Genomic DNA, 24,338 nt, shown 5'->3' with positions numbered 1-24,338 from the left:
ATGATGATAGTGACGAGGGTTTGTCATCATTATCATCATTCTTTTCGCCACATACATATATATATATATGTTGGTAATAGACCATAATTTTTACAATATTCTATAAATTCTACCGAATTTCTACATTCGGTAGAATTTATAGAATATTGTAAATATATATATATATATAACACATATCCATGCTCACATTGCTATATTATTAATCTGTAATGGTAGTAATGAATGAATAAAACAATAGACCATAGGATAGGCTTTGTTTTGTTTCTAGTCTACACACCAAACAACATTAAACTTGAGCACTACTTCAGTGGCGTCGCTTTAACTACTGCTGCAGTCGTATTGTTGCCTAGCCACTCCTAAATAGATAATTGTGGCTATGAGAAGCTGTGTTTCATTAAATTAGCGTCAATACGTTACTAATACACTGATGATATACTACTACTTTTGTCGCTACTTCTATTGCCACGGCTGGGATTGTTACTTCCAACTTACTTGGCAATAATTACTTGATACTTACCTATAAATGCTCTATCTTTAATACTATCCAATCTAGATCAATCAAATATTTGTCTAGATCTACAAATATGTCTTTTCAAGCCAACACACTGACACAATTATTTCGGTTTTTTTCAAAAGGGAGTTTATTAACATTAAAAAAAATCTATAATGAAATATTTGAATCATACATAATTATATATATTTATATAAATATACATATATAGAGAGATATAGAGATAAAAACAGACTGACATACGCACGCACGCACGCACACATAAATTTGTTAAGAATACAGTGCAGTGGTTCCTCCAACACAAATAGCCTAACTCTAAATAATGGTTGAGAGGTTAATTAGTCATTAAAACAGTTCATTCTTATGAAAATAACGATGAATAATTAGAATTATCTTAGAATTAGAATAATAATGATGATTAAAAACAATAGCATTGACATAATGATAACAATGTTACATCATCATCAGCCTCATTTCTACTATTCTTCCATGCAAACTTCAACTAGTAGTCATTCCTAAACCTTGGCCTACTGTTGTTGTTATTATTGTTATTATAATTTCTCTGATCTGTTGGATAGCTATTACTGGAGAATCTATAATTGTTGTTGTTGTAACCGGTATTGTTGTATCTATTGTTGTTGTTGTAGTAGTCGTATCCGGTACTGCTATATCTGTTGTTGTTGTTACCATCTCCGTTGTTATTATTATTGTTGTTATAACCACCTCTGTAGTTGTTGAAGCTATAGCCACCATTGTTGTTGTTGTTGTAGTATCCACCTCTATTGTTGTTGTTATCACGATAATTGTTGTTGTTGTTATAACCACCACCACGATAATTGTTGTTGTTATAACCACCGCCACGATAATTGTTGTTGTTGTTGTTATAACTACCTCTGGCGTCATTGTAGTTGTAGTTGAAGGCCTGATTAGGACTAGAATGATCGAGATTAGCTCTGATGTGTCTGTTGAGGACCTGACTATTGTTGTGTTGTGAGTAACCACTGTCCCTTGCAAATCCTGTCTGTGCTTGGAATCTCTGTCCTTGGAAGTTTCTGTTAAAGTCCTCAGGCTTCAAAACTGGTGGCGGTATTTTTGCTTTCGGTAGAAGGATTGACGGGAATGTGAACCCCTTCTCAAACTGAGGGTCCTGATATTTCACGCTGATGACCTGATTGCATGTCAAGTCCTCCATCTCTGGTAATGGTGATGGCACCACCTCTCCTGTCAGACAGACCTTGTCATCACCCCAGATAAGCCCAGCCACACCGTTGGTCATTGAGGGGTTTAAATTCTGTTTCTCATCATTAAGTGAGTGTTTATAGATGTAGTTCAGACAGTCAAACGACATGTGCAGCTTGTGAACGAACAGTCTGTCATTTCCTCTGGTGTTCCTGTACTTTTCATCATCGGTTAGGTCTGGGTAGACAGTTTCTAACACCCTCAACAGCCTCTTCTCGTCCACAAATGGCAACAGAGCCACACCTTGCCATGCAAACTTTTTACCGTTCAAATCAATTTTGAAATCTTCAGGGTAGAAATCGATGATTGGGGAAATCGGTTGATACATCAATACCTGCCACGTTGGCGGAAGGAATTGTTTGCTGGCAGCTGGAAACACACTCATCAGCTGCTCTAGTGGATTAAATGGTTTCGTGTTGTCTGGAAATGTTGTATCTAACGACCCAATGTTCTGAAAATCAGACGCAAACGGAGCATAGTGGTAGGGAAAGTACCAATCCCATGACGCACAACCCTGGTAGTAGTATTTGAGCACCCAGCACATCCCTAGAACGTATTCATTTGCAACTTTTATACGAAAATCAATATCATCAACATCGACTCCAAATTTGTTGATGTAGTATCTCTCCTTCCACCCATCTTCCCACAATCTGACATCATCCTTGGGTCCTTCTTCTTCTTCTTCTCCATCAGCCACCTCATCATATTTCCTCTTCACCTGACCAATAGCGCCATCAGGTCTGCTGAATGATGAATCTAGCCTCTGTTTCAAATTGTAGGCTGCAGATTGATTGGCAGAAAGATTGGGGCAACTGTAGTTTAGCGACTGTTGGTAACTTTGCTGTCTGTACTCTCTGATTGAATGACTCGTTGATGGCTGGGGTGTTAAATTGAGCCCAAGTTGTAAGGGAGCCAGTTCTCCTTCCAGGATTGACTTTGGAGCATAAGAGTCTGAACGTCGTTGTCGTTTTGCTTTATCCTGATTTCTTCTTTTAAATTCCAAATCAGTTTCTCGACGTTTTTTAAATATGGCATCCTCTACTTCCCCCAAATCTGTCAACATTAGCTGTACCCTTTCAAGGTTTACTATTCCACTGTTTGTTAAGTAGCCTCCTGTCTTGTAAACAACTTTTTTGTAGATGCCAATCAACCTATCAATGGCACCTTCCCTGATTTCTAGTGATGGCAGATGAGGAAGAAAATCATTGCCAACGAAGAAACACATAAGGACCCAATCATCTATGGCTCTCTCAACATCTTCTTTGAATGGCAGGTTGACCATTGTCAGTTCTCTGTACAGGTATTCTCTGAGTATATTCAACCTGATGAAAATGAACTCGACATCTGTTCCCACAAATTTTGGAATCTCATCAAACTCACCACTTTTAACTTTGGTGAGGCCCATGCATTCTTTCATCTGGTGCCCACTACCACCACAAATCTCACATGCCCTCTCTGCATTTGGTTTGAATTCTTCCCTGATGATTGTGAAGTTTGGTTCGTGAGTTGCTAGGCCCAACATTATCAAATCTGCATCTGCTCCGCACAAACAATGGTGGGTGTTGGGGTCGTGGTCTGACTGCGCTCGTTGTCTTCTGATGAAATCCATAATCTTATGCTCTCCTTCTCCAGGCGCATTTGCATCTGACAGAATGACCATCAACTGAGACCATCCCGGATCGTTGTTGATACGTAAGTGAATGTAGTATCTGAGACAATCAGCCAGTCTCGACATGAATGGAGTACCAGGTGTGATGCAGTTGCTGTCAAAATGTTCAGATGCTGGCTTGTCGGCGGGTACTTCTAATCCTTTCTCTCTCATCTCCTCTTTAACTTTTGCAATTTCCTCTCTGTTTTCACGAGAATCTTTGGAAGCTCTGAATCTTCTCGATCTCTGTTGGTTCATCTTGGCACGAGGAGCGACCCCGTCGATTGCCATGTACAACAACTTGCGGGGCCTCACGATGGCCATCAAGCGATCTATGTATTCAAAGATTAGTACCATCATCTCATCCTCATTTTTGGGAGCTGGCTTGTTTTCCGGATGGCAACACGGATGGATGATCCCATTCATATCTAAATAGAGATTATCAAACTCAACATTATTCGGATTCGGTTGAGTGATGTCAATAGGCACTTGGACGCCGTCAATTATTTTCTGTTTATCTTCTTTGGCATGGACCACAATCGATGAATACTTCCTACTCAGCCATCGAAAAAATGCTGGCACTCCCATTGTTTCGTTCGTTCGTTAATTCAAATTGTTTAGTTTGTCTTCTAAACCAAACTTCTGAATTTAGAGAATTTCACAATTGAGATGTAGAAGTCTAAAATAAAATACAAATGTTCGTTTGTTTGATTCGACAAACGAACAATTAGACAATATACGATACTATATAATTAATTCAATGACCAAATTTTCTAAATAAATAATTGAATTAATACCCACAAAATTAAAGTTAAATATTAGCGAGACAATGCAGAATATAAGGTTAACTAATCATCGCTCGCTCCATTATTTATAGATAGATAAAACAAAGTTACTAGATAAATATTTACAACCTCCAACAAATTTACAATAATTTTACAATCAATTTACAACCAATTTACAATTTATAATATTCTATGTTTATGCTTCTTGGTTATTCATCAAAAACAAAGTAACTATTTAGATAAATATTTACAATCTCCAATAAACTTAAAATTTACAATCATTTTACAATCAATTTACATCAAATTTAAAGTATTCTAAAAATTTTTGCTTCTTTGTTTTTCATCAAAGTTATAGAGATTTGAAAGAGAATTCATAGTAATCTAGTGTAGTATAGTGAGTCTCAATACCTTCAACAAGTCACTGTATTTTACCGGACAAAAAGCGATTTTTATATTCAAAGTAACAAAAATAATTTTAAAATACATAATTTAATTACATTGTTTTAAACTTAATAAATCAAGTAAATAGTTCATATAGCTTGTTCGTTAAAGCCCATGTAATTTCATAAGTATGCCAATGAAGTCAATTAGTCCGACCCGCTTTAAAACTATAATATTTACGTGTAAAAGTGAGTGCAAAAGTGGAATAAAATTTTAACAAAATTGCAATTTTTTTACACCAAAATCGCCATTTACCTCACTAATTTTGTATTTCTCACAAATTAGAAATTATGGATCCAACGTCAAACCTTAGCTTTATTGAAGAAAAGGCGTGTTATTATTTTTTAAACATTTTTTAAATCATTTGGGCATTATTTTTTGATTGGATTCTAATTAAAAAACTAAATTTAAAAATTAACTCTAAATAGAAATATCGTTCGATTATTAATAAACAAAATTAAATAAATTATAATTATTACAATAATTAAATATAACTTTCTTCCACAATCATTTTTTATTTTTGTAGATCAAATCATTAGAGTTAATATCTGATTTCCAATGCATATTCCTTGGTGTTGATTCAGATGGAGGAAAGTATGTGTTGGGGTCAAAATTAGGGAAAGACTATTTTGAAAGACATGTTACTTTACTAGATGTCTTCTATGAATACTGCTGTCAGTCATTTTAAAATTTGAAATTTATGATTAATAATGAAATAAAAAGGGAATGTACATACTGCTATTACTACTAATACTGCTTCTTTCTTCTACTACTACCACTGCTACTACTACTACCAGTTACTACTACAGTTATAGCTACTACTGCTTTTAATTTTAATATGCTATAGTCATAGTATAATAACAAAATGATGATAAAATTATAACATTAAATATTGTTAATGAATAATAATACCAAAATAATAATTATATATTATTATATATTATATAAAAATTATTATCGTTATAATTAGATGAAAATTTGTTGAAAGACTCTAAAATGATTCAAGTTTATTGCAATAAGCCAACAGAAGATGAGGAAGCATTATTGCTCAACCTTGAAGCTACTAGCCATGTATGCAATGAAAATTTTGTTATTCTGTTAATCAAACTCTTTTAGATGCTTCATTACTTTTTAATATTAGTAGTTCTATAATTATTATTATTAGTAGTAGTAGTAGCGACAGTAATAGTAGTAGTGTAGCAGAAGTAGTAGTTGTAGTAGTAGTAGTGGTAGTTGTAAAAGTATTAATAATTCTAATAGTAATAGTATTATTTTTAGTAATACTTCTATTTTTCCCAATAGGAATCCATTAATGTAGCAGCTGATGATGATCAAGATGATGTTAATGATGACGACGATGACGGCGTGCCTAATCCACCATCACATGAGTCTAATGTTTGTGATGAAAATGATGAGGGGGAGGAGGAAGAGAACCACGACGACGACGGTGGTGGTGGTAATAATGATGATGGATCGAAATTTCCGGAATTTTCATCCGGTGGGGGGAACATCTTAAATGGTGAAGTGCTCTCATCTGCTGGAGATGATGAAGGTGATGATGCCAACAAGAATAATAAAGATAATAATACCACCACTACTACTACTACTACTAATAATAATATTATTATTAATATTAATAATAAGAATTATTATGATGATGATGGTAAGAAAGAATACTTGAAAAATTTACACACCTCACTAAAGACCTCAAAATCAGTGTACTTGTGTAAATGGTGTAACTTGACATTCGAAACCGAAGATGAAAAACAAACCCACCTGAAGGAACACCTCAGTAATGGCTTTCAGTGCAGCAAATGTGAGGCCTCATTTAAGACATGGTCTACCTTGAAAAATCATCTATCTTCAGTGCACGCCCTATTGACGCCGTTTCAATGTCACAGATGCGAGAATTCGTTTAAAAGCGCATTGCTACTGCACAAGCACGTTTTAAAATCGCATACCGACGAATTACAATTCAATAACGACGTATTCCGACTCGATACCGACGGTTATTTGAGCGGCAAATCGGTTCAAAATAGTGTTTTGTGTTCGTTTTGTGGTAGGTGTTTCGATTCGGAAAAAGAGTTACAGAGACACGCGAATTTGATGCATCGCTGTCAAAATAAATCACAGTTGTTGATGGTTTGTAATTATTGCGAGAGGGGTTTTAAAAATCGTTCGAATCTCAATAAGCACATAAAGGGCGTGCATCTTAAAGATGACGTTGCTCTTAAACTTGAAGTAAATTCACGATGTCATAATGGGAGTAATAATAAGAGAATTTGTGTTGTTAACAACCGCAATAATAACATTAAGAGTGATGCTGACGTTGCTAACAATGATCATATTACGAATGACGTCATCAGCGTCGGTAGCGGCAACCACATAAACGATCGCTTTCGCAATCGACTGCCTGATAGTACCTTCAGCTCAAATCCTCCGAAGCTTGACTTCCTTCAGGAGCACATGTCATGCAAGCACGAACTTTCCAGCGATTTATTAGATGACAGTGAACTTAACCTTCTTGACGATTTGCCCCACAAAGATATTGTGACGTCACTTTTAAACGCTGAAGTTGATGACGTCAGTTTTAGAGAGGCTCGGGACACCGCCACAACATACGATCCAGACGACGGCGAAGAGAATCACGGCAACGCCAGACGATCGTCTGTTTCAATTTTTGAGAAAAAGTCCTCGAAAGGTTGCTGCAACCTGTGCCACGTCTGCGGGAAGAACTTCTCGCAGCCACACTACCTCCGGCAGCACCTCATCTGTCACAAGGAACGTCGCCCCTACCGCTGCACCGACTGCGGCAAACTCTTCAAACGCCGATCGACCCTACGCGAGCACGAAGCCATCCACATGGATAGGAAGCGTTACAAGTGCCCCGTATGCAGTAGGCAGTTCAAATTCGCCTCCGTGCTGCGACAACACAGGGCCGTCCACACGCGAGAACGTCCGTACTTCTGTGGCGTTTGTAAGAAGAGTTTCAAACAACTGTCCGGTCTGCGCAAACACTCTTGCACTGCTACGACGAGTGTCAAGTCGGTAGTGGATCGGGGTTCGACCCACAAAGAAAACGTGCCTGCTATAGAGGTGGGCCCTGGACAGCAGCCCAGGCGAGTCATGAAGGAGAATGACCCTTCCAAACCCTTTGCTTGCCCTGTTAATACCATTTTTGTTTTTTTTTTAACTTTTTTCATTAACAATAATTATTTCATATTTTTTATTAGCGAAACGCGTTTTAGCTACCAGGTATAATTTTTTCTCGGTTTGTTCCTCAGGTGTGTCCAAAACGATTCAACCTCCAGAAAGCATTGAAGAAGCACTCCCGCGTCCACAGCGACCTTCGACCCTACGTCTGTGAAGTTTGTTCCAAGTCCTTCAAACACCCCTCCTCCCTCCGCCAGCACAGGGCAGTCCACAGCGAGGACCGACCCCACAAATGTTCCTGCTGCTCCAAAAGTTTCAAAAGTTTAACCAGCCTGAAGGAGCACATGGATAAAAATAAGTACAAGTGCGTCTTGATTGCATTTGTCATTTTCATTGTTTGTCGCTGTAGTTATATTATTATTATTATTATTATTATTACGTAGTAAATTCGAGAATGGTTGTAGTGATCGATTGTACGTGAATCCGATTGTACATCAATCTAGTTGTACATGAATCTGGCTGTACATGAATCTGGTTGTACACTTGCTCCAGATGTACAGGTTGTGGAAAGGAGTACATGCACAGAAAAAGCCTGAAAGTGCATATGAACACTTGCACGCTACTGCCGCCACCACAGCAGCAACAACTGCAACTACAACTTCCTCTTCCTCAACAGAAACAACTAACAACAACACCAACAGTTGTTGAGCAACCAAAACAACAACATCAGCAACAACTTTATTCAGCCAACAACAACAACAATGTTTTGTTAAATTTGACAGATTTTAGCAAAAATATTCAACAACAAATTGATCCGAATCTTTATTCAACTTTCATCATTTGCCAACAACAACCACAACAACAACTAACTCCTGTATTACAACAGCAGCCGAAACAAATCATTCAGCAGCAACAACAGCATCAACAACAACAGTTCACTACAGTAACGTTACCGCAAACAATATTTTTTCAAAATTGCAAACAACAACTAGACAACAACATCACCAATAACATCAACAACAACAACAGCTTAAGTAGCACCAACAACATCACAGATAGCACTATTAACACATTACCATTAGACATTTCGTTTTCCAACAACAACAACACATTAAACAACAACGTTTTAGATTGTGTATTGCAGTTAAACGACAACACACAACAACAACAACAGCATTGGATTCTAAACATCAACAACAACAACATCATTAACAACAATATCAACATAAGCAATAAAAACATCAACATAGACAACATCAACAACAACAACAACATAATTAACAACAATATCAACATAAGCAATAAAAACATCAACATAGACAACATCAACAACAACAGCAACAACAGTTCTTTGTGTCAAATACATCTACATGACCAACAATTACATCAACTCTTACAGCAGCCGTTCATGTAATGTAATGTAGTGTTAATTAACTTATGAATTAGTTAAATTTTTTGCGTTCGTTCATTTGTTCGTTCGTTCGTTCGTCCAATCATTCATTCATTGTTTCTTTCATTTCCTTCGTTTGTTCGTTCGTTTTTTTTTTTATAAAAATATCAATCTTAGTTTAAAAATGTAATGATGTCTTTTAAGTAAGAAAAGATTGCTAAAATATAAAGGTAGATGAATACACAAGCATGTATACATAAATACGTACACATAAAGATACATTAATACAAACGTACATACATACATACAAAGAAACAAACATACATACATACAAAGAAACATACATGTATTGGGTACATAAACGTATAGAAACATAATATAAAATTCGTATATATAGATATATATGTTATGTATTTTCTATGCCTGTATGTATGTGTGCGTGTGTAATGTGTGTGTATCCATGTATGTTTAACATGCATGTTTCGCTCTGGTGTATTTTTATGTGTTTGGTAACTCGATGAATAAATTAACGATCGAGTGAACGACAGAATGAATGAATTGATTGTTGGATAGACTGATAGAAGAATGGTTGAATGAATGAATGAATAAAAATGGACAAATGTATAAGTTGATGAATGAATGAAGTAAAAAGTACAGCCCAAGTTATTGCGGTAGTAGTAATAATAATAACAACCGTAGTGGTAACAGCTATAGTCGCCGTAGTGGTAGCTGCAGAAGCAGTTGTAGTATATATATATAAATACTTTTATTATTATTGTAGTTGACAAATTGTTGCGATGTGCAGACCTCTCGGCTCGAGGTGAACATGAAGGATAAGGATGCAAGAGTGGTTCGATCATTAATATTATTAATCCATAATTTTTACTATTGAGTTAATTATTCAATTAAGTTAATTATTCTTGAATAATTAACGATCTTTGTCAGTGCTTACAGTATTATTACTATAATTATTATCGCGTATTAAGGTGTTTGTCAGGGTGATTTTTAAGAAAATTGGTGAGATTGATACGGCCAAAGAATGTTTTTCGGCAGAAGTTGTCATCCAGTCAAAATGGAGGGAGCCGCTTCTCGATGGTTTCAATCAAAAGGTTTCTAAATGGTTCTTAAAATTTGAATTAGTATTTTCTGTTACTACTATTGCTGATGATAATACTACTACTACTGCTGCTGTTATCTACATACTGCTACTACCTCTACTACAATTATTATTACTACTTACAACATTGTAACAGTTTCAAGACGTATATTTTTCTACTCAAAAGTCATCAAATTAGCACGCCAAAACGTAGAAATCTTGATATAAAATAGATTCTAAATGCTAAAAACAACTTTTATAAGCAAAAAACTTCTCCTCTAGGACTTGAAAAATCTTCCATTGGACGGTTACTGGGGCCCGAGACTAATAATTAGTAACATACTGAGCGAAAGTAAAGACGTTGTCTCCAGTATTGTAAAAATTTCAGAGCGAAACTCGAACGCCTACATCCTAAATCAGAGAAGGTTGAAAGGTGTATTTTTAGAGAATCTGGAACTTCAGGAATTTCCATTTGACGTTCAGGTTTCTATTTTTAGCTACTGATTATAATTATTTATGCTAATTAACGATAAATATTTAGTTTAATTATTCCGCCCAGGACATAACCTTAACGATAACGACAGACTTGTCAGAGAAGGACGTTGAATTAGTCGTAGACCCGAGTGAACGTTCTATAGTCGATGTTCGCTCGTTCGTCGACGAACAGGAGTGGAAACTGCAAACGGAAGTGAGAACGGAAGTAGGTCTGCTTGGTGACGTCATTGTGGGGAAGCATTCTATTGGCCGTCAGCATCCGTTCATCCATTTTAAGTGCTCCGCCGAGAGGAGATATCAGTTTTTCATCTGGAATATTATTGTTGTTATGGTTAGTATTGCTCGGATAACATAATAACAACAATAATAATACACTACTACTGCTACTGCTGCTACTTCTACTACTGCTATTTACTGTTATTAATATTATTAATAATAAGAAGAATGACAATAGTTAGAATGATTATTATTGTTATTATTGACAGCTTTTCATAAGCTTGATGTCATTTACGATCTTCTCAGTCGATTACAAGCTACCACAAAATCGCATCCAACTTCATCCTGTTGCTGACGACGATTGCCTTCAAAACTAACATCAGCAATTCATTGCCTAGGATTTCATATCTGACGTATATGGTTTGTTCGTTCGTTCGTTCGTTTGTTTGTTTGTTCGTACGTGCGTGCGTTCGTTCATTCGTTTGTCTGTTTGCTAGTAGTGTGTTTGTTGTCAACGTGGTTTGCTATGCAATGTATCTATATATGTACTATTTTTTAATGTTGTTGCACACTCAAAAACCTCTGGGTAACTTCACAGAGTAACTTCACAGACACACACACGTACACACACACAAGGACTTGTACATTTTGGGATCTTGGGTTATTCAATGTTTGATGTGTGCCTGGCATGCTATAGTTGGAAACCTACTTGTGGCCAACGACGCAACTTTTTGGACCGATAAAGTCGTTCTGATCGCTTTCGGCGTACTTTATATTGTCTTCTTGACACTCTACATCCTCGCCATGGCTTATAAGGTTAGGATTGGGATCGTGATTGTGATGACGACGACGACGATGATGATAATGTGATGATGATGATGATGATGATGATGATTATGATGATGTATCGTATAAGTATCGTATCGTATCGTATCGTATCGTAAAGTGACAATAATTATTAAATAACTATAGATAAAGTCGCGCAAGAGACGGATCGCGAACGATAAATCGATTACCCATCTATAACTGTAATAACCTTTGATACTAATAATAATAATTACAACAACAATAACAATAATAATAATTATCATAATCATGATAATGACGTAATAATGTCCTCATCATCATCAATTACGTCATCGTCGCCATCATCACTTTCTGGATACAATGTCGAGAAATTCGTTATCTGGATTGGGTACAATGTGGCTACGATGTACCAATTGCTCCAGATTTCCGGCATCCAATAGGAATGGAGTTAATGGGGTCATCGACCTAGATTCTGTATTCATACTTCTCGGTCTTCTTTGTCTGCCATTGGTCCGTCTCGGCCGGCCAGCGCTTGATGATTGGTTGATTTGAAATTCGTCTCGACCAATGGGATTCGTTTGTGTTGATGATGAAGACGATGATGAGGATGGTGAGAATGGCTGTTGTTGTTGTTGCTGGGATGATGATGATAATGATGATGGCTGAATGATGATCGGTGATTGGTAGACTACTATCAATGGCAGCTCATTGTTGTTGTTTGTGTTGTTGCTGTTGTTGCTGTTGTTGTTGCTGTTGTTGCTGTTGATGTTGTTGTTGTTGCTGCTGCTACTGCTGGTTAAGACAACAGTTGTTGTTGTTGAAAGAGTTGTTGATGACGTTGGCTGTTGTTGCTGTTGCTGCTGTTGGTACTGTCTCGCATTTTTTAAAGTGCTGTACTCTTCTAGAAGTAATAAAATTTAAATAAACCGTATAAACAAATTTTTCATATTATTATAAATTACAATGAAGAACAACAACAACAAAAATAACAAGAACAATAAACAAAAACAGCAATAATAATAATAACAACCACAAAAACCTGAGATGATGACGAAAGCAGCTCCCCAGAGTAGGCTCCAGATCCAGCCAATCAGAAGGAAGGGCGTGGTCAAGAATTGTAGGCAGGCGACGCGCACGTTCACGCAGACGACGATGTTTCTAGAAACCTTTGGTCTGCATCGTGATATCGATAGATGGCAGACGAGAGAGAGAGCCGAGACAAATGTTCCTGTTACATATAGTGAATGTTTATAAAATATTAGCTAACTAAGGATTGGTTCATTGGTTGATTCATTTATTCGTTTGTTTATTTGTTCATTCTTTCATTTAGTGAAACATTTAGCTTTCATAACAATGTGTAATTTAGGCGCAACCCGGGGCATCCAGCTTACCGAAACCAGGACAGAGAATATTGCATATAAGGCACATAACGGCCAGAGATATATGCATAGCTGGTATTGCTCTTTTGAAGCTAAGTGTAGCTGCTGTAGTTGCTGTTTCAGCTGGTGTTGCTGCTGCTGCTGATAATGATGATGGCGACGTTTCGTTCACCGATTTAGCGTTGCCTGCATAAAAGTTTCATGTCTTTGTTGATGTATATTGAATTTTAATATAGAGAGGTTGATGATAGAATTCATTCATTCAAGTGCTCTTTCTCAACCATATATTAATGCTGTTCATTCATTCTTTTTTCATTCATTTGTTCATCAATTCATTCATTTATTTTTCATTTGTTCATTCATTCATACAATCATTCAAACATATTTTCATTCCTTCATTCATTTGTCTCACACTCGATCGATCTACTAACCCTTTTCCGTCGTATACCCTGGCATAACGGGCCTCCAGATAAAAGGTGAAGGGGCCCTAGATGACCCCGAGAAATTAAATGACCCGGTCAAGTTAATCGAACTAGTTAGGTTAAATGAACTACTTAAGTTAGGTGGAGAAATTAAACTAGAAAATTTGGAACCCTTTGGTGATTCTATGGTTATTTGTGGTCCGGCCGGCTTTTCTGATTCAGTTTTATTATTTTCATTCTGAATCGACTTAGTAAATTTATCTGAATTAATTTTATTATCTTCGCTCTTTGTTCTCGGTGAGTTGGTTGATGTTAGCGATTCAGTTGAATTAGTAAAGGTTTGAGAAAGTGATGATGTTGTTGAAGTTGGGTGTGGTTGTTTTTTATCAGCGCTGTCGTTGTTGTTGTTGTTGTTTACGTTACACTGACTTTTTATTTGGTGTAAATGCTGCTGTTTTTGATGTTGTTGACGTTGTGGTTGTAGTTGCTGTTGTGGTTGTTGATTTTTGAAACGAGAACTATGCATTAATTTATCTAAGTAGCTTGGTGATGATGTCGGTGATGACGTTTCTGTGGTGGTGGTAGTATTAGTAGTGATGACCCCTAAAGATGGAGATTCAGCGTATGAGGATGGTGATAACGACGAAATTAAGGTCGTTGACGCTGGTGATGACGTAGCTGCCATTTTAGCCTCAACTCCAAACAAAGTTGACCCTAAATCTTGAGTTTTTATCAAATTTTTTCATTCATAAGCATTATAAAGTTACGCGTTAACGGGAAAATGAAAAATAAGGATAGGCTGCCAAGAGAATACCACAAAACCTCATCTATTATTCATTAAAATCCATAAAATGTCTGTGTGAGTGTGTATGTATGTGTGTGTGTGTGTATGTGTGTGTGTGTGTGTGTGTGTGCGCGCGTCTGTGTATTAGTAGATGACGGTATTACTTAACGAACAATTGGTAGCATTACAACTATAATACCTCTACCTATATGCGCCTTCAAAATCCAGACTTATCCATTTTTAGCTACACATTATCTTATCTATAATATTAATTTTAAAAGATCATTGTATTCTAGATTAGTATTAATATAAAGTTGGTAGTTTTGCACATTTTAAATGCTTTTTATGTACTCCAAATACGGTAATAAATCGCGGATAAGACCTTTTTAAATCACTATTGCATAGTTAGGCTATGCTTAACCTTCATAGACCAGTAATATTTTAAGTTCAATTTTAGTATCAAACCGTGATGGCGGTAGTAATTTTTGTTTTAAAGTTTAGTAGATTTAATATATTTCGTAAACTTTGTTCGTTTAGAACGATTTTATATTAAAGTTTATAGTTAGTATTACAATTTTAGATTGTTAATGATTTGTGTTACTTAGTCATTGGTGTATTAATAGTTCAGTCAATCAGTGTCAATCACATCATATCACATCACAAGATCAATAAATTTTTTTAAATAATTTTTTAAAATACTGAATTCAATTAAACTGTTCATCTCAAAATAGTATTTTACATAAAACTTGACGTGTATTTCATTATTTATTAATGTTATTTTGAAATTTATTTTTCATTATTAAATGACAGATCAACAACGTGAAATTGAAATGGAGGCATTGCTTTTGAAATATTACAGGAAAGTTTTCATTCTAGAAACCTTTATTAAGACAGTTATAGTTAAAGTTAACAACAGTATCATTAATTTAAATAATAATCCTAACTCACGAAACAGTGGAGATAATTTGGATTTTGTTGAATTTTTACGAACAACTTTGATAGCAACCAACCCTGATGCCTCACCCATCAGCTCTTTCAAAAACACTGGCAATCATTTCTCAATGAAATGCTTATTAGATAGAGTAATTAGAAAAAAATTAAATAAAGCTTCCCAGAGTTATGTAAATATCCTAACGAGCGGTCAACTCAAAGACGGAAACATCTTTCTCAAAGCACATCTGCAAGAAGCTTTGGAATCTGGTTTCATCAGAAATAACAACATCGGTAACTTTTTAGACAAAAAATGGGATGTTCTTCTGAGTACGATTGGAGATGAGGCTATGCTGTACATTCTTGAAAACTGTTCTATTTTTATTTCTCTCGGTCACCTCTGCTACTTGCAAATTTCTGGGGCTCCAATCACTGACCTACCCATTATTAATGACTCACGAACTAAAAGTTATGATAGAGATGTGACAAAAAGTTGCATAAGGAAACTTCGAGTTAAGAAAAAACACAAACCTACAAAAAAATCAGACAATGGTTTTACAAAAATTGTAAATGCAAAGTCAACATCAACTAGATATGGAGCATTGAAAAGATCTGTTGATGTTACTGATGCAGTTGAACCAGCAAAGAAGAAAGCCAGATGTGAGGAAAGAAGCGAAGTGAATGATGGTGTGGTAAATGTTGATGACAGCCTGTTCAGCTCATCTGGTGATAACAACTTCAACGCCAGCAACACCAAAAACGGCAGTGGTATGATTGATGATGAAGTAAATGCTCCTGCTGATGATTCAAGTTTATTCGCATCAGACAACGCCAACAAATCTCAAATCGACAACAACTTAAACGCAGCAAGTGATCAAAATGTTAAAAAACGACGTAGGAAGAGAAGAAAGAAAAAAAATTCTTCCACCGTTGAGGAGAGCCAAGATTTTCGGGCTTATGATGCAAATGTTGTCATTGACAAGATAACCATACTCTACTGCCATGTTTTCACGTGTTCTTTTCCACCCAAGTTTGCCTTGAAAGATTTTGAAAAGAGGAAGCCTGTTGATAGGTCGATGATTGAAAAAATCCTGTTGAAGAGAGACATCTACTTGGACCCAGCGATGAACAAAAGTTCAACCTTAAATTATCCTGAGAGTGTCTGGATTGTATTGGAAAAATCATTCGAAATGCTGCTGAAGCAACATGCTAAGTTTAAATATAAATGGGTGTTGGAGAGTTTTTTATCTGGCAAAATGCTACAAAAAAGGTCTAGAAACAGACATAGATCAAAAAATGGTGCAATTATTTCAAGCAACACTCCATTGAACTCTACAAAAAACGCTAAAAAAACCAGTCTGGTAGAGAAGTATGTTCCAGCTAAAAAGTTGGAATTGTTTCTTAAAGTTTGCATCAACAAAGTCATACCCACAGAACTTTTGGGCAGTGAGCACAACAAAGAAACTTTCTGCAAATCTGTCAGATACCTGTTGTACTCTGGAAGGTTTGAAAACTTAACACTGGATCAGTTGATGTTTAAAGTTAAGACGAAATGTGGTTGGATGTCCGAAATTAGGAACAACTCAGAGAGGCTGCAGCTCTTAGCTAGGTTGCACTATTGGCTGATGAGTTCGTACGTCATGGGCCTCATTAGGTCCTACTTCTTTGTGACTGACTCTGATATCTACAAGAACAAAATTTTTTTCTACCACAAACCTGTCTGGAAGAAAATCTGTCAGAAGGCAATCAGTGAGAGCCAGAGGAGAGGATTGTTAAAAGAAATAAGCAAGGAGTTGGCTGAATCAAGCGTAAGTAGTGGCAAGTCTTTAGGATTTGCAAAAGTTAGATTCACTCCAAAGTTAAGTTCAGTTAGGATGATAACTAACATGAAGAAGAAACAGAATCTCAATTTAAGAGCCATCAATTGGCAGCTGGATGACGTGAGGCACATAATATTGTATGAGAGGTCACTGAAACCTGAGATCATGGGCTCATCTGTCCTCTCCATCAACCACACACATAACTTGTGGAAAAAATATTTCTTGAATAACTACACAGCTGATGGCCTCACTAATTTTTTTTTCGTGAAAACCGACATAAAAAGTTGCTTTGATTCTATAAGTCACTACAAGCTCTACTCCATTCTCAAGAGAATCTTCGATGAGCCGAAGATCTATCAGCTGATCAAATATAATCAGATAAAGTTAGGCAGTCACACACCATACAAGAATACTGTAAGAGCAGCAGTTGAGAAAACAGTTGAGCCATTCAATTTCAAAAATTACGCCCAGGAGTTGGTCGGTAAGAAGAGTTGCATGAACACAATCTTCATTGATACATTTAATTACTGGCAGATAAGCACAGAGATGGTTCTTCAAAGATTGAAAGCTCATTTGCTTGGCAATATTTTACAATTTAACGGTAGTTATTATCTCCAGATGCAAGGGATCAGTCAGGGCTCTTGCATTTCCAGTCTGCTTTGTAATTTATATTATGCAGATATGGAGTTTAAAAATTTTTCAGTCAGAAGTGATGAGTTGCTGCTGAGGCAAGTTGACGATTACATTTTTGTGAGTAAAGATGTTGAGAGGGCCAAAATAATTTTAGAAAAAATGTCTGCCGGGTTTGTTGAATACTCATTTCAGATAAACAAAGAAAAAACTCTGACGAATTTCAAATACGATGCCAAAAATCGCGGGATGTGCAGCGGAACATTTGCGCGATCGAGACTGCCCTGGTGTGGGTTGATCATCGACATGAAAACGTTGGAAATTTATTCTGATTATTCAAAATTTGCGGGCCTCTCCGTCAAGTATACCATGTCGGCCAGTTTCTCGAACCATCCTGGCAGTGCGATAGAGAAGAAATTGTTATTCTCCGTAAGATCCAAATGTAATTCCATCTATTTCGACACCACTTACAACTCAGTTAACACTATTTTTTTGAATGTCTACAAAATATTTTTGCTACTAGCGTACAAATTCGTCTATTTGATTCGAAAGTTACCTATGCAAAATAGCTTAGAAAAAAATAAGGTATTTTTTTTCACCGTTATACAAAATGTTTGCATTCAAGTCACATCACTGTTAAGAATTTGTGCAAGAAAAGATAAAGAAATAAAAAAACTTCTCGTCTACGTGCTATGTCTGAAGGCTTTTGAGATCAAACTGAATAAGCAAAGAGCGCAATTTAATTCACTTTTGAAATTGATAAAAATGGAACTTACAAAATTATTTAAGATTTACAAAAATATCGATTTCGATGTACAACCCACCTACCTGACGTCAGCCAGTTTCATTGAAAGGAAATGTTTTTACGAGGATTTGGAGTCTTTGACTTCGAACATTGATCTATTTCCACAAGAGTTTAATCACATTCTTAGCTGAAATTAATTTAATTAAAATTTTTACGAATTTATAATCAAACTTTGATATGTTGAATGTTTTAGTCGTTATTTTAGCGTACACTTTTGCGTGTATTGTATTTTCATTGGGAATTAATTTGTTAACGTTTTATGATATTTGATAATTTTTTACCACACAAGCACACACATGTTACTCCATTTTCATTTGACGTTTCAATCAAACAAGAAATCAAGAATTTTTCCGAACTTATTAATTGCTCGTTGGTTCATTATTGAAAATTCAAAACACAATTCAATCAATCATCCATCTTCTACCCAAATATTCAAGTTGAAATCCAAAGGTTTTTATTTCAAATAAACATTCATTTGCAGTCATCTTTAGCGAAAACAATGAGAATAATAAGTAACTAATATTACTTAACTAAACGAACGACAATACTAAAAATAGTTAACAGTACTATAAATAGAAACGGTACTAATAATAGTAACATTACCAAAATAGTAACATTACTGACAATAGTAGTACTACAAACTATATAGTAACACTAATATCCTTTCTAAAGAATATTTACGGCTGTAAATAATTTTCCATAATTTATTTCTTGCAATGTTATAACGTGTCAATCAAATGTCTTAATCTCATCCCTTGTTAGTACATCAGCATTTAATAATAGACAAAGAAGGACAGCAAACAATTCTTTTATAATAATAATATTAATTAATAAATAAATTATCCATTTAATTTGTAATTTTTATTAAAAATTCAAATAAATTTTCTCTGATATATATATATATATATCATAAATATATATAAATATATCATAATTATATAGATATATATCATAATAAAACGTAGAAAAACTATCTCAATTAACTAGTCATCGCTGAACACACAAATGCATTAGAAACAACAAAAAAAATATAAAAAAAAATAGGTAAATAAATCGTTAAAAAAAACTTCCAATTACAAATTAAGTAAACGAATTATTTTCTTATGTAAAAATTTTGAAACCGGAGAACGAGGAAAAAACAAAAAACTATCATCAAGTCCCTGCTTAACCTTCTCAGAAAATAGAGTCACCTCTACAATTAAGAAGTACCATCCCCCTTTAAAAAAAAGGGCCCACCCCTCATAAAATCACCAGGGCCCCGTCGTAACAACAGCACTACAAACCACCAGACCCAACAGTTTCTATTACAATAACATGGTGTCCGGTTTTTCGAGGAACCTCTTGAATTGGGCCAACCATTGGGCCCCAACGGCACCATCTACGACCCTGTGATCACAGCTCAGTGTAACGCTCATGACATCACTGACCCTGTGGCTAAAAATAGAAATGTGAGAATTTGTTAAAAAAAATAGTTTTACTTCATTTCATTATTCACCGTTGTTACTCTATTAATTACTTATTACTACTAAGTATATTATATATATATATATATATTTATTTAAATTTATAATTAAAAATTATTTATAGTCATAATAAGCAAATAATATTACAACACACTCAGCCTACCCAGTGTTGGATGAATCATCTGGTACCAATAACTTGCCACTCCCGCCCACAGCTAGTATACAAGCCTATAATATTATTGTTATAATAATATTATTGTTATAATTATTTATATTCATAATTATTACTATAATTATAAGCAATATTATTAATATTTAATTATAACCTGGGGTGGGTTGATGATGGCTGAGAAGTTCTTAATCCCAAACATGCCCAAATTTGAAATGGTAAATGTGCCACCCTTAAATATGAACAATAATTATGATAATAATACCAATTATAATTAATAATTATCTTTATTATTATATTAATAATAATTACTTGGAATTCTTGAGGTTGAAGCTTCCCAGCTTTGGCTTTCTGGGCCAATGATGTTACATCCATGCTAATCGTTGCTAGGCCCTTTTAGGATAATTAATAAAAAAATAATTAGAACACTAACTATAATTAAAATACACTAACTATAATTATATTAATTAATCATAATGAATATTAAATAATAACAGTAAACCTTTTTATCAGCTTGAAATACAATAGGAGTGATCAGACCATTGTCTGTGGCAACGGCTACGTTTATGTCGACATTGTTATTTCTATGCAGATGAATGGATAATTTTTAATATGAAAAACTATTTATCTTTGTGCATACAATTATCATTATAATAATAATAATAAACATAATTATTGTTAATACCTTTAAATATTATTATTATTTATTATTATAAATATAATTTGGAAGCGCTAACTGTCTGATGAAGGTTTCCTGCCAAGAGGAGTTAGCCTCTGGAACTTTCTTACAGGCCAGGGCACTCGCTTTGATCAGGAAATCATTAACCGAGAGTTTGACCTTTTCTTTGGCCAGTAGTTCGTTCAACTCTTTTCTTAACCTGGTTTTTGGCATTGTTGTTGTTGTTACTAATTTTACTTTTAACATTCATTTCTGCTGACATTTTTTCTACAATTAATAAAATGACAACACTGATTAGGATAAAGATGATGATGATAATGAAGATGAGGATGAAGATACCTGATGACGTTGTCCATCTGAACATCGATTGACAGGTAGTAGTGAGGGATGGTTTGTTTTGACAGCAGCAACCTTTTGGCTATCACCTAAAAAAACCGTCATTACCACCTCTTTAATATCATCATCATCATCCTCATCAGCAGCAGCCACAGTAGTAGCATCAACATCATCATCACCCCATTTATCACTATTATCAAGGTAAATCACCTGTCTCATATTGCTTAACGGTATGTCAACAAATGAAGCTCCAGGAATGGCTGCAGCCAATGGAATTTGAGGGGGTGGAGCCGAAACAGAAGGAGCCATTGCTATTGGCTGAGCAGGTGTGTATGCTTTGACATCATCAGCTGTTACACTGCCATCAGCACCAGTACCCTTCACGAGCTAATTTTGATTTGTGAACTAAAAATTGATATCTCAAATGAAGAGAGCACACAGATATATCAATATAAACTTATGAATTCATAAAATGATATCAAAAAATTTATCAAAAAACTATATATAGTAAAAAATCTAACCGCTATATCAATGCCTTTCTCTGCAGCTAGTCTCTTTGCAAGAGGGCTAGCCGGGGTTTTCCCACCAGCAGCTGGTTGGGCAGCTGGTAGTGGTTGAGCAGCAGCAGCTGGCACTTGTGTAGCTGCTGGAAAAGCGCCAAGTGCAGCAGCAGCTGGTGAAGCGGCTGCTGGTTGTTGAGAAGGTGGGGGAGGTGCAGTTGCGGTTTCAACATAATCTGCAAATGCCTGGATGTCCTCCTTTTTTGGTACTATGATGCAGAGGAGCTGAATGGAATGAAATGAAGTAATAAAAAAATTTTATTGCACAAAGGAACAAAGATTTTTAAATTAATTAAATATTTAAATAAACAAACGAAATTGAGGAACAAATAAACAAACAAATCAACATGCCTCAATTGAATATCTAACTAAAAACATGAAAAAAATTGAATCAGATAGAAAATAAGACACACAGTTCCAAGACTGAGACCCTTGCTACCAGCAGGTGCAAGTATTTTGGCCAGAAATCCTTCTTCTGGCGTTTCAAAGTCCATAGTCGCCTTGTCAGTCTCAATTTGCGCCAGGACGTCACCCTCCTTCAGTTCATCGCCCTCCTTTGCCATCCACGCCTGAATGTTGCCCTTCTCCATTGTCGGGGACAAACTTGGAAGGGTTACTGTCGATGATCATTGGTTGATCAGTGAATTAGTCATGTGAATGGTTTGGAATGTCGTTATGAAAAAGAAGTGATGCAATGAAGTGTCATTAAATATGTATTAAACAAATGGAACAACAAAATAACAGCAAAAACCTTTAGTGTGACTTGGATAAGTGATACCCCCAACAGAGAGGGGCACGTGGGGTGCAGGGGCAGCCGGAGCAGCAGGTTGGATGATGGGGGTGGGATAGGCATCTCCTCTCAATGAATCTTCTGTAGGTTTGTAGGATTTGAAGGCCTTCACATCACTCTCTTTCTCTACTATAATGCATAGTAGCTGTCAAATAAATAAGTCAGAGATTGAATTATCTATATAAAAGTCAATTCTAGTAAAATATAATCGGTTTGAAATTGGTTTGAAATTTTAAAATCTATTCAGCTCACTTTTCCGAGAGGAACGTCCTTAGTATTTGCAGGAATGATGATCCTGGCAAGGTACCCCTCTTCAGGGGTTTCAAACCCCATGGTGGCCTTGTCGGTTTCAATCTCGGCCAAGAGATCTCCCTCATTCAGTTTGTCACCTTCCTGCTTGGTCCAACGAACTAATGTGCCTTTCTCCATGGTCGGGGACAGAGCTGGTAGGGTCACTTTCAAATGTTCTGGCCATTTTCCGCCTTAATTTAGGTAAACATTGCAATTTTTTAGCCATTTAGTAAGTTAGTCTCCATCAGGTGAATTGGATAAATAACTTAACTAACGAACCTGTAGCAAAACGTCTTGAGATGTGTGCACTCCATATTTCATTGCTTGGACAACTGTAACAAGGCAAAGGTTATTTCATTCAATAAATTGCATTCATATGAAAAAATGTAATTTAACGTAACTAGTGGCAATTTAATAAAAAATTTGTAAACTAAAAAAAATGAAAAAGTGACCTTGGCCCCTTCAGCAATTGAGCAGGTTCAAAGAGTGAATTTTTCTTCTCGATTAATTTAAGAAACGGCCGACAACCGGACAAATTCCTAACTCCATTAGAAACTTGTTTGCCGTTCACTAACCTGACCAGGGGGGCAGATTTTGACAGTTTTCCGGCACGAAACATTGTTTATTTTACAGAAAAAAATTCAGGAAAACTTAGATTAGATAGATGTGTTTCGTTCCCACTTTTTAATTTGTTTGATGGTGCCTTACGTGAACATTACTTCCATACATACAAACATACACCTATATAGAATACATCCAAGTATTTTTGCGGTTATATAGGCATGTATGTATGTATGTATGTATGTATATATATATACACATATGTAGTGTACGAATATATACAAATTGCAATAAATAAAACAGTTGTATTGTTTTGTATTGCATTGTACATTGCTTGTAGTGCATTTTGTACGTGACATTAGTACTCGTTTAGTACCATGTCTTTTGTTTTAAAAGATAATTATATATATATATATATATATATAATATATACATATATTTGATATATAAATATATATATATATATATATATTTCAGTATTTTAGTAAGAAAGTAAAGCATATTGACAACATTAATATTACAACCGTTATTTTACATTTATTAAAAAATTTTAAATTCAATTGTTTTTAATTAGTTCTAAAGTGAAACATAAATTAAATAACTCTATTAGTTAATTAATTAATTAATTAAATTAATTAATTAATGGATAAATTGATAAAGCGTTTGAAAGTTTTACTGAAGAAGCTTATTGACGGTTTGATTTTTGCTAAATTTGGTTCCAATTTTGTAGTTATAAAAATACAATACTACAATTGATAATAATAATAATAGTAATAATGATGATGATAATAATAATATCAATAATAATAATCCCCAACAAAAGCCATTTTAAAGCGCCAAAATCGCAAAAAGTCATCTGTAGTTGAGATGATTGAAATGGTAGAAATAGTCAAAAATCTTCCGGCCTATCATCTCCATTCTCGTTATTCTCATTCTTA

General features: G+C 35.3%; 5 protein-coding genes across 5 annotated transcripts; 2 read left to right on the top strand and 3 right to left on the bottom strand.

The window, feature by feature from the left end:
• Window positions 1-623: 623 nt before the first annotated feature.
• Window positions 624-4,190, bottom strand: HELRODRAFT_191587 (hypothetical protein). The gene is made up of 2 exons (XM_009018772.1): window positions 3,131-4,190; window positions 624-1,588 (listed from the first exon to the last, which is right to left on the bottom strand). Exons 1-2 carry the CDS (start codon window positions 3,984-3,986, stop codon window positions 1,014-1,016), a joined length of 1,431 nt encoding a protein of 476 aa, XP_009017020.1. The 5' UTR covers window positions 3,987-4,190; the 3' UTR covers window positions 624-1,013.
• Window positions 4,191-4,754: 564 nt separating this feature from the next.
• Window positions 4,755-9,191, top strand: HELRODRAFT_172104 (hypothetical protein; the record flags this gene model as incomplete). The annotated part of the gene is made up of 6 exons (XM_009018771.1): window positions 4,755-4,812; window positions 5,164-5,298; window positions 5,595-5,695; window positions 5,927-7,879; window positions 7,936-8,141; window positions 8,330-9,191. The coding sequence occupies 6 exons, from the start codon at window positions 4,755-4,757 to the stop codon at window positions 9,189-9,191; spliced, it is 3,315 nt and encodes a 1,104-aa protein (XP_009017019.1).
• A 489-nt stretch (window positions 9,192-9,680) lies between these two features.
• Window positions 9,681-12,000, top strand: HELRODRAFT_191586 (hypothetical protein; the record flags this gene model as incomplete). Its single annotated transcript, XM_009018770.1, has 7 exons — window positions 9,681-10,017; window positions 10,154-10,276; window positions 10,546-10,746; window positions 10,823-11,089; window positions 11,281-11,394; window positions 11,611-11,790; window positions 11,947-12,000. The coding sequence occupies exons 1-7, from the start codon at window positions 9,994-9,996 to the stop codon at window positions 11,998-12,000; spliced, it is 963 nt and encodes a 320-aa protein (XP_009017018.1). The 5' UTR covers window positions 9,681-9,993.
• Window positions 12,001-12,125: 125 nt separating this feature from the next.
• HELRODRAFT_172102 (hypothetical protein) lies at window positions 12,126-14,267 on the bottom strand (the record flags this gene model as incomplete). The annotated part of the gene is made up of 4 exons (XM_009018769.1): window positions 12,126-12,682; window positions 12,821-13,009; window positions 13,155-13,346; window positions 13,592-14,267. 4 exons carry the CDS (start codon window positions 14,265-14,267, stop codon window positions 12,126-12,128), a joined length of 1,614 nt encoding a protein of 537 aa, XP_009017017.1.
• Window positions 14,268-18,988: 4,721 nt separating this feature from the next.
• On the bottom strand, window positions 18,989-23,019 carry HELRODRAFT_111522 (hypothetical protein). The gene is made up of 12 exons (XM_009018768.1): window positions 22,801-23,019; window positions 22,510-22,693; window positions 22,172-22,374; window positions 21,720-21,983; window positions 21,409-21,585; window positions 21,202-21,287; window positions 20,921-21,061; window positions 20,686-20,767; window positions 20,496-20,576; window positions 20,341-20,415; window positions 20,178-20,242; window positions 18,989-19,985 (listed from the first exon to the last, which is right to left on the bottom strand). Exons 1-12 carry the CDS (start codon window positions 22,975-22,977, stop codon window positions 19,856-19,858), a joined length of 1,665 nt encoding a protein of 554 aa, XP_009017016.1. The 5' UTR covers window positions 22,978-23,019; the 3' UTR covers window positions 18,989-19,855.
• Between the last annotated feature and the right edge of the window lie 1,319 nt (window positions 23,020-24,338).

Source organism: Helobdella robusta (assembly GCF_000326865.2).
Source record: "Helobdella robusta unplaced genomic scaffold HELROscaffold_22, whole genome shotgun sequence".
NCBI classification, from domain to species: Eukaryota; Metazoa; Annelida; class Clitellata; order Rhynchobdellida; family Glossiphoniidae; genus Helobdella; species Helobdella robusta.
This window is presented reverse-complemented; position numbering and strand designations above follow the sequence as displayed.

Coding starts and splice junctions, on each gene's coding strand:
- HELRODRAFT_191587 (XM_009018772.1), bottom strand. CDS start 3,986: ATGGGAGTGCCAGCATTTTTTCGATGGCTGAGTAGGAAGTATTCATCG. Junction 1,589..3,130: donor CCTCACCAAAGTTAAAAGTG/GTGAGTTTGATG, acceptor TACCGCCACCAG/TTTTGAAGCCTGAGGACTTT.
- HELRODRAFT_111522 (XM_009018768.1), bottom strand. CDS start 22,977: ATGGAGAAAGGCACATTAGTTCGTTGGACCAAGCAGGAAGGTGACAAA. Junction 21,288..21,408: donor CGTTAAGCAATATGAGACAG/GTGATTTACCTT, acceptor CGGTTTTTTTAG/GTGATAGCCAAAAGGTTGCT. Junction 19,986..20,177: donor GATGATTCATCCAACACTGG/GTAGGCTGAGTG, acceptor TTCTATTTTTAG/CCACAGGGTCAGTGATGTCA.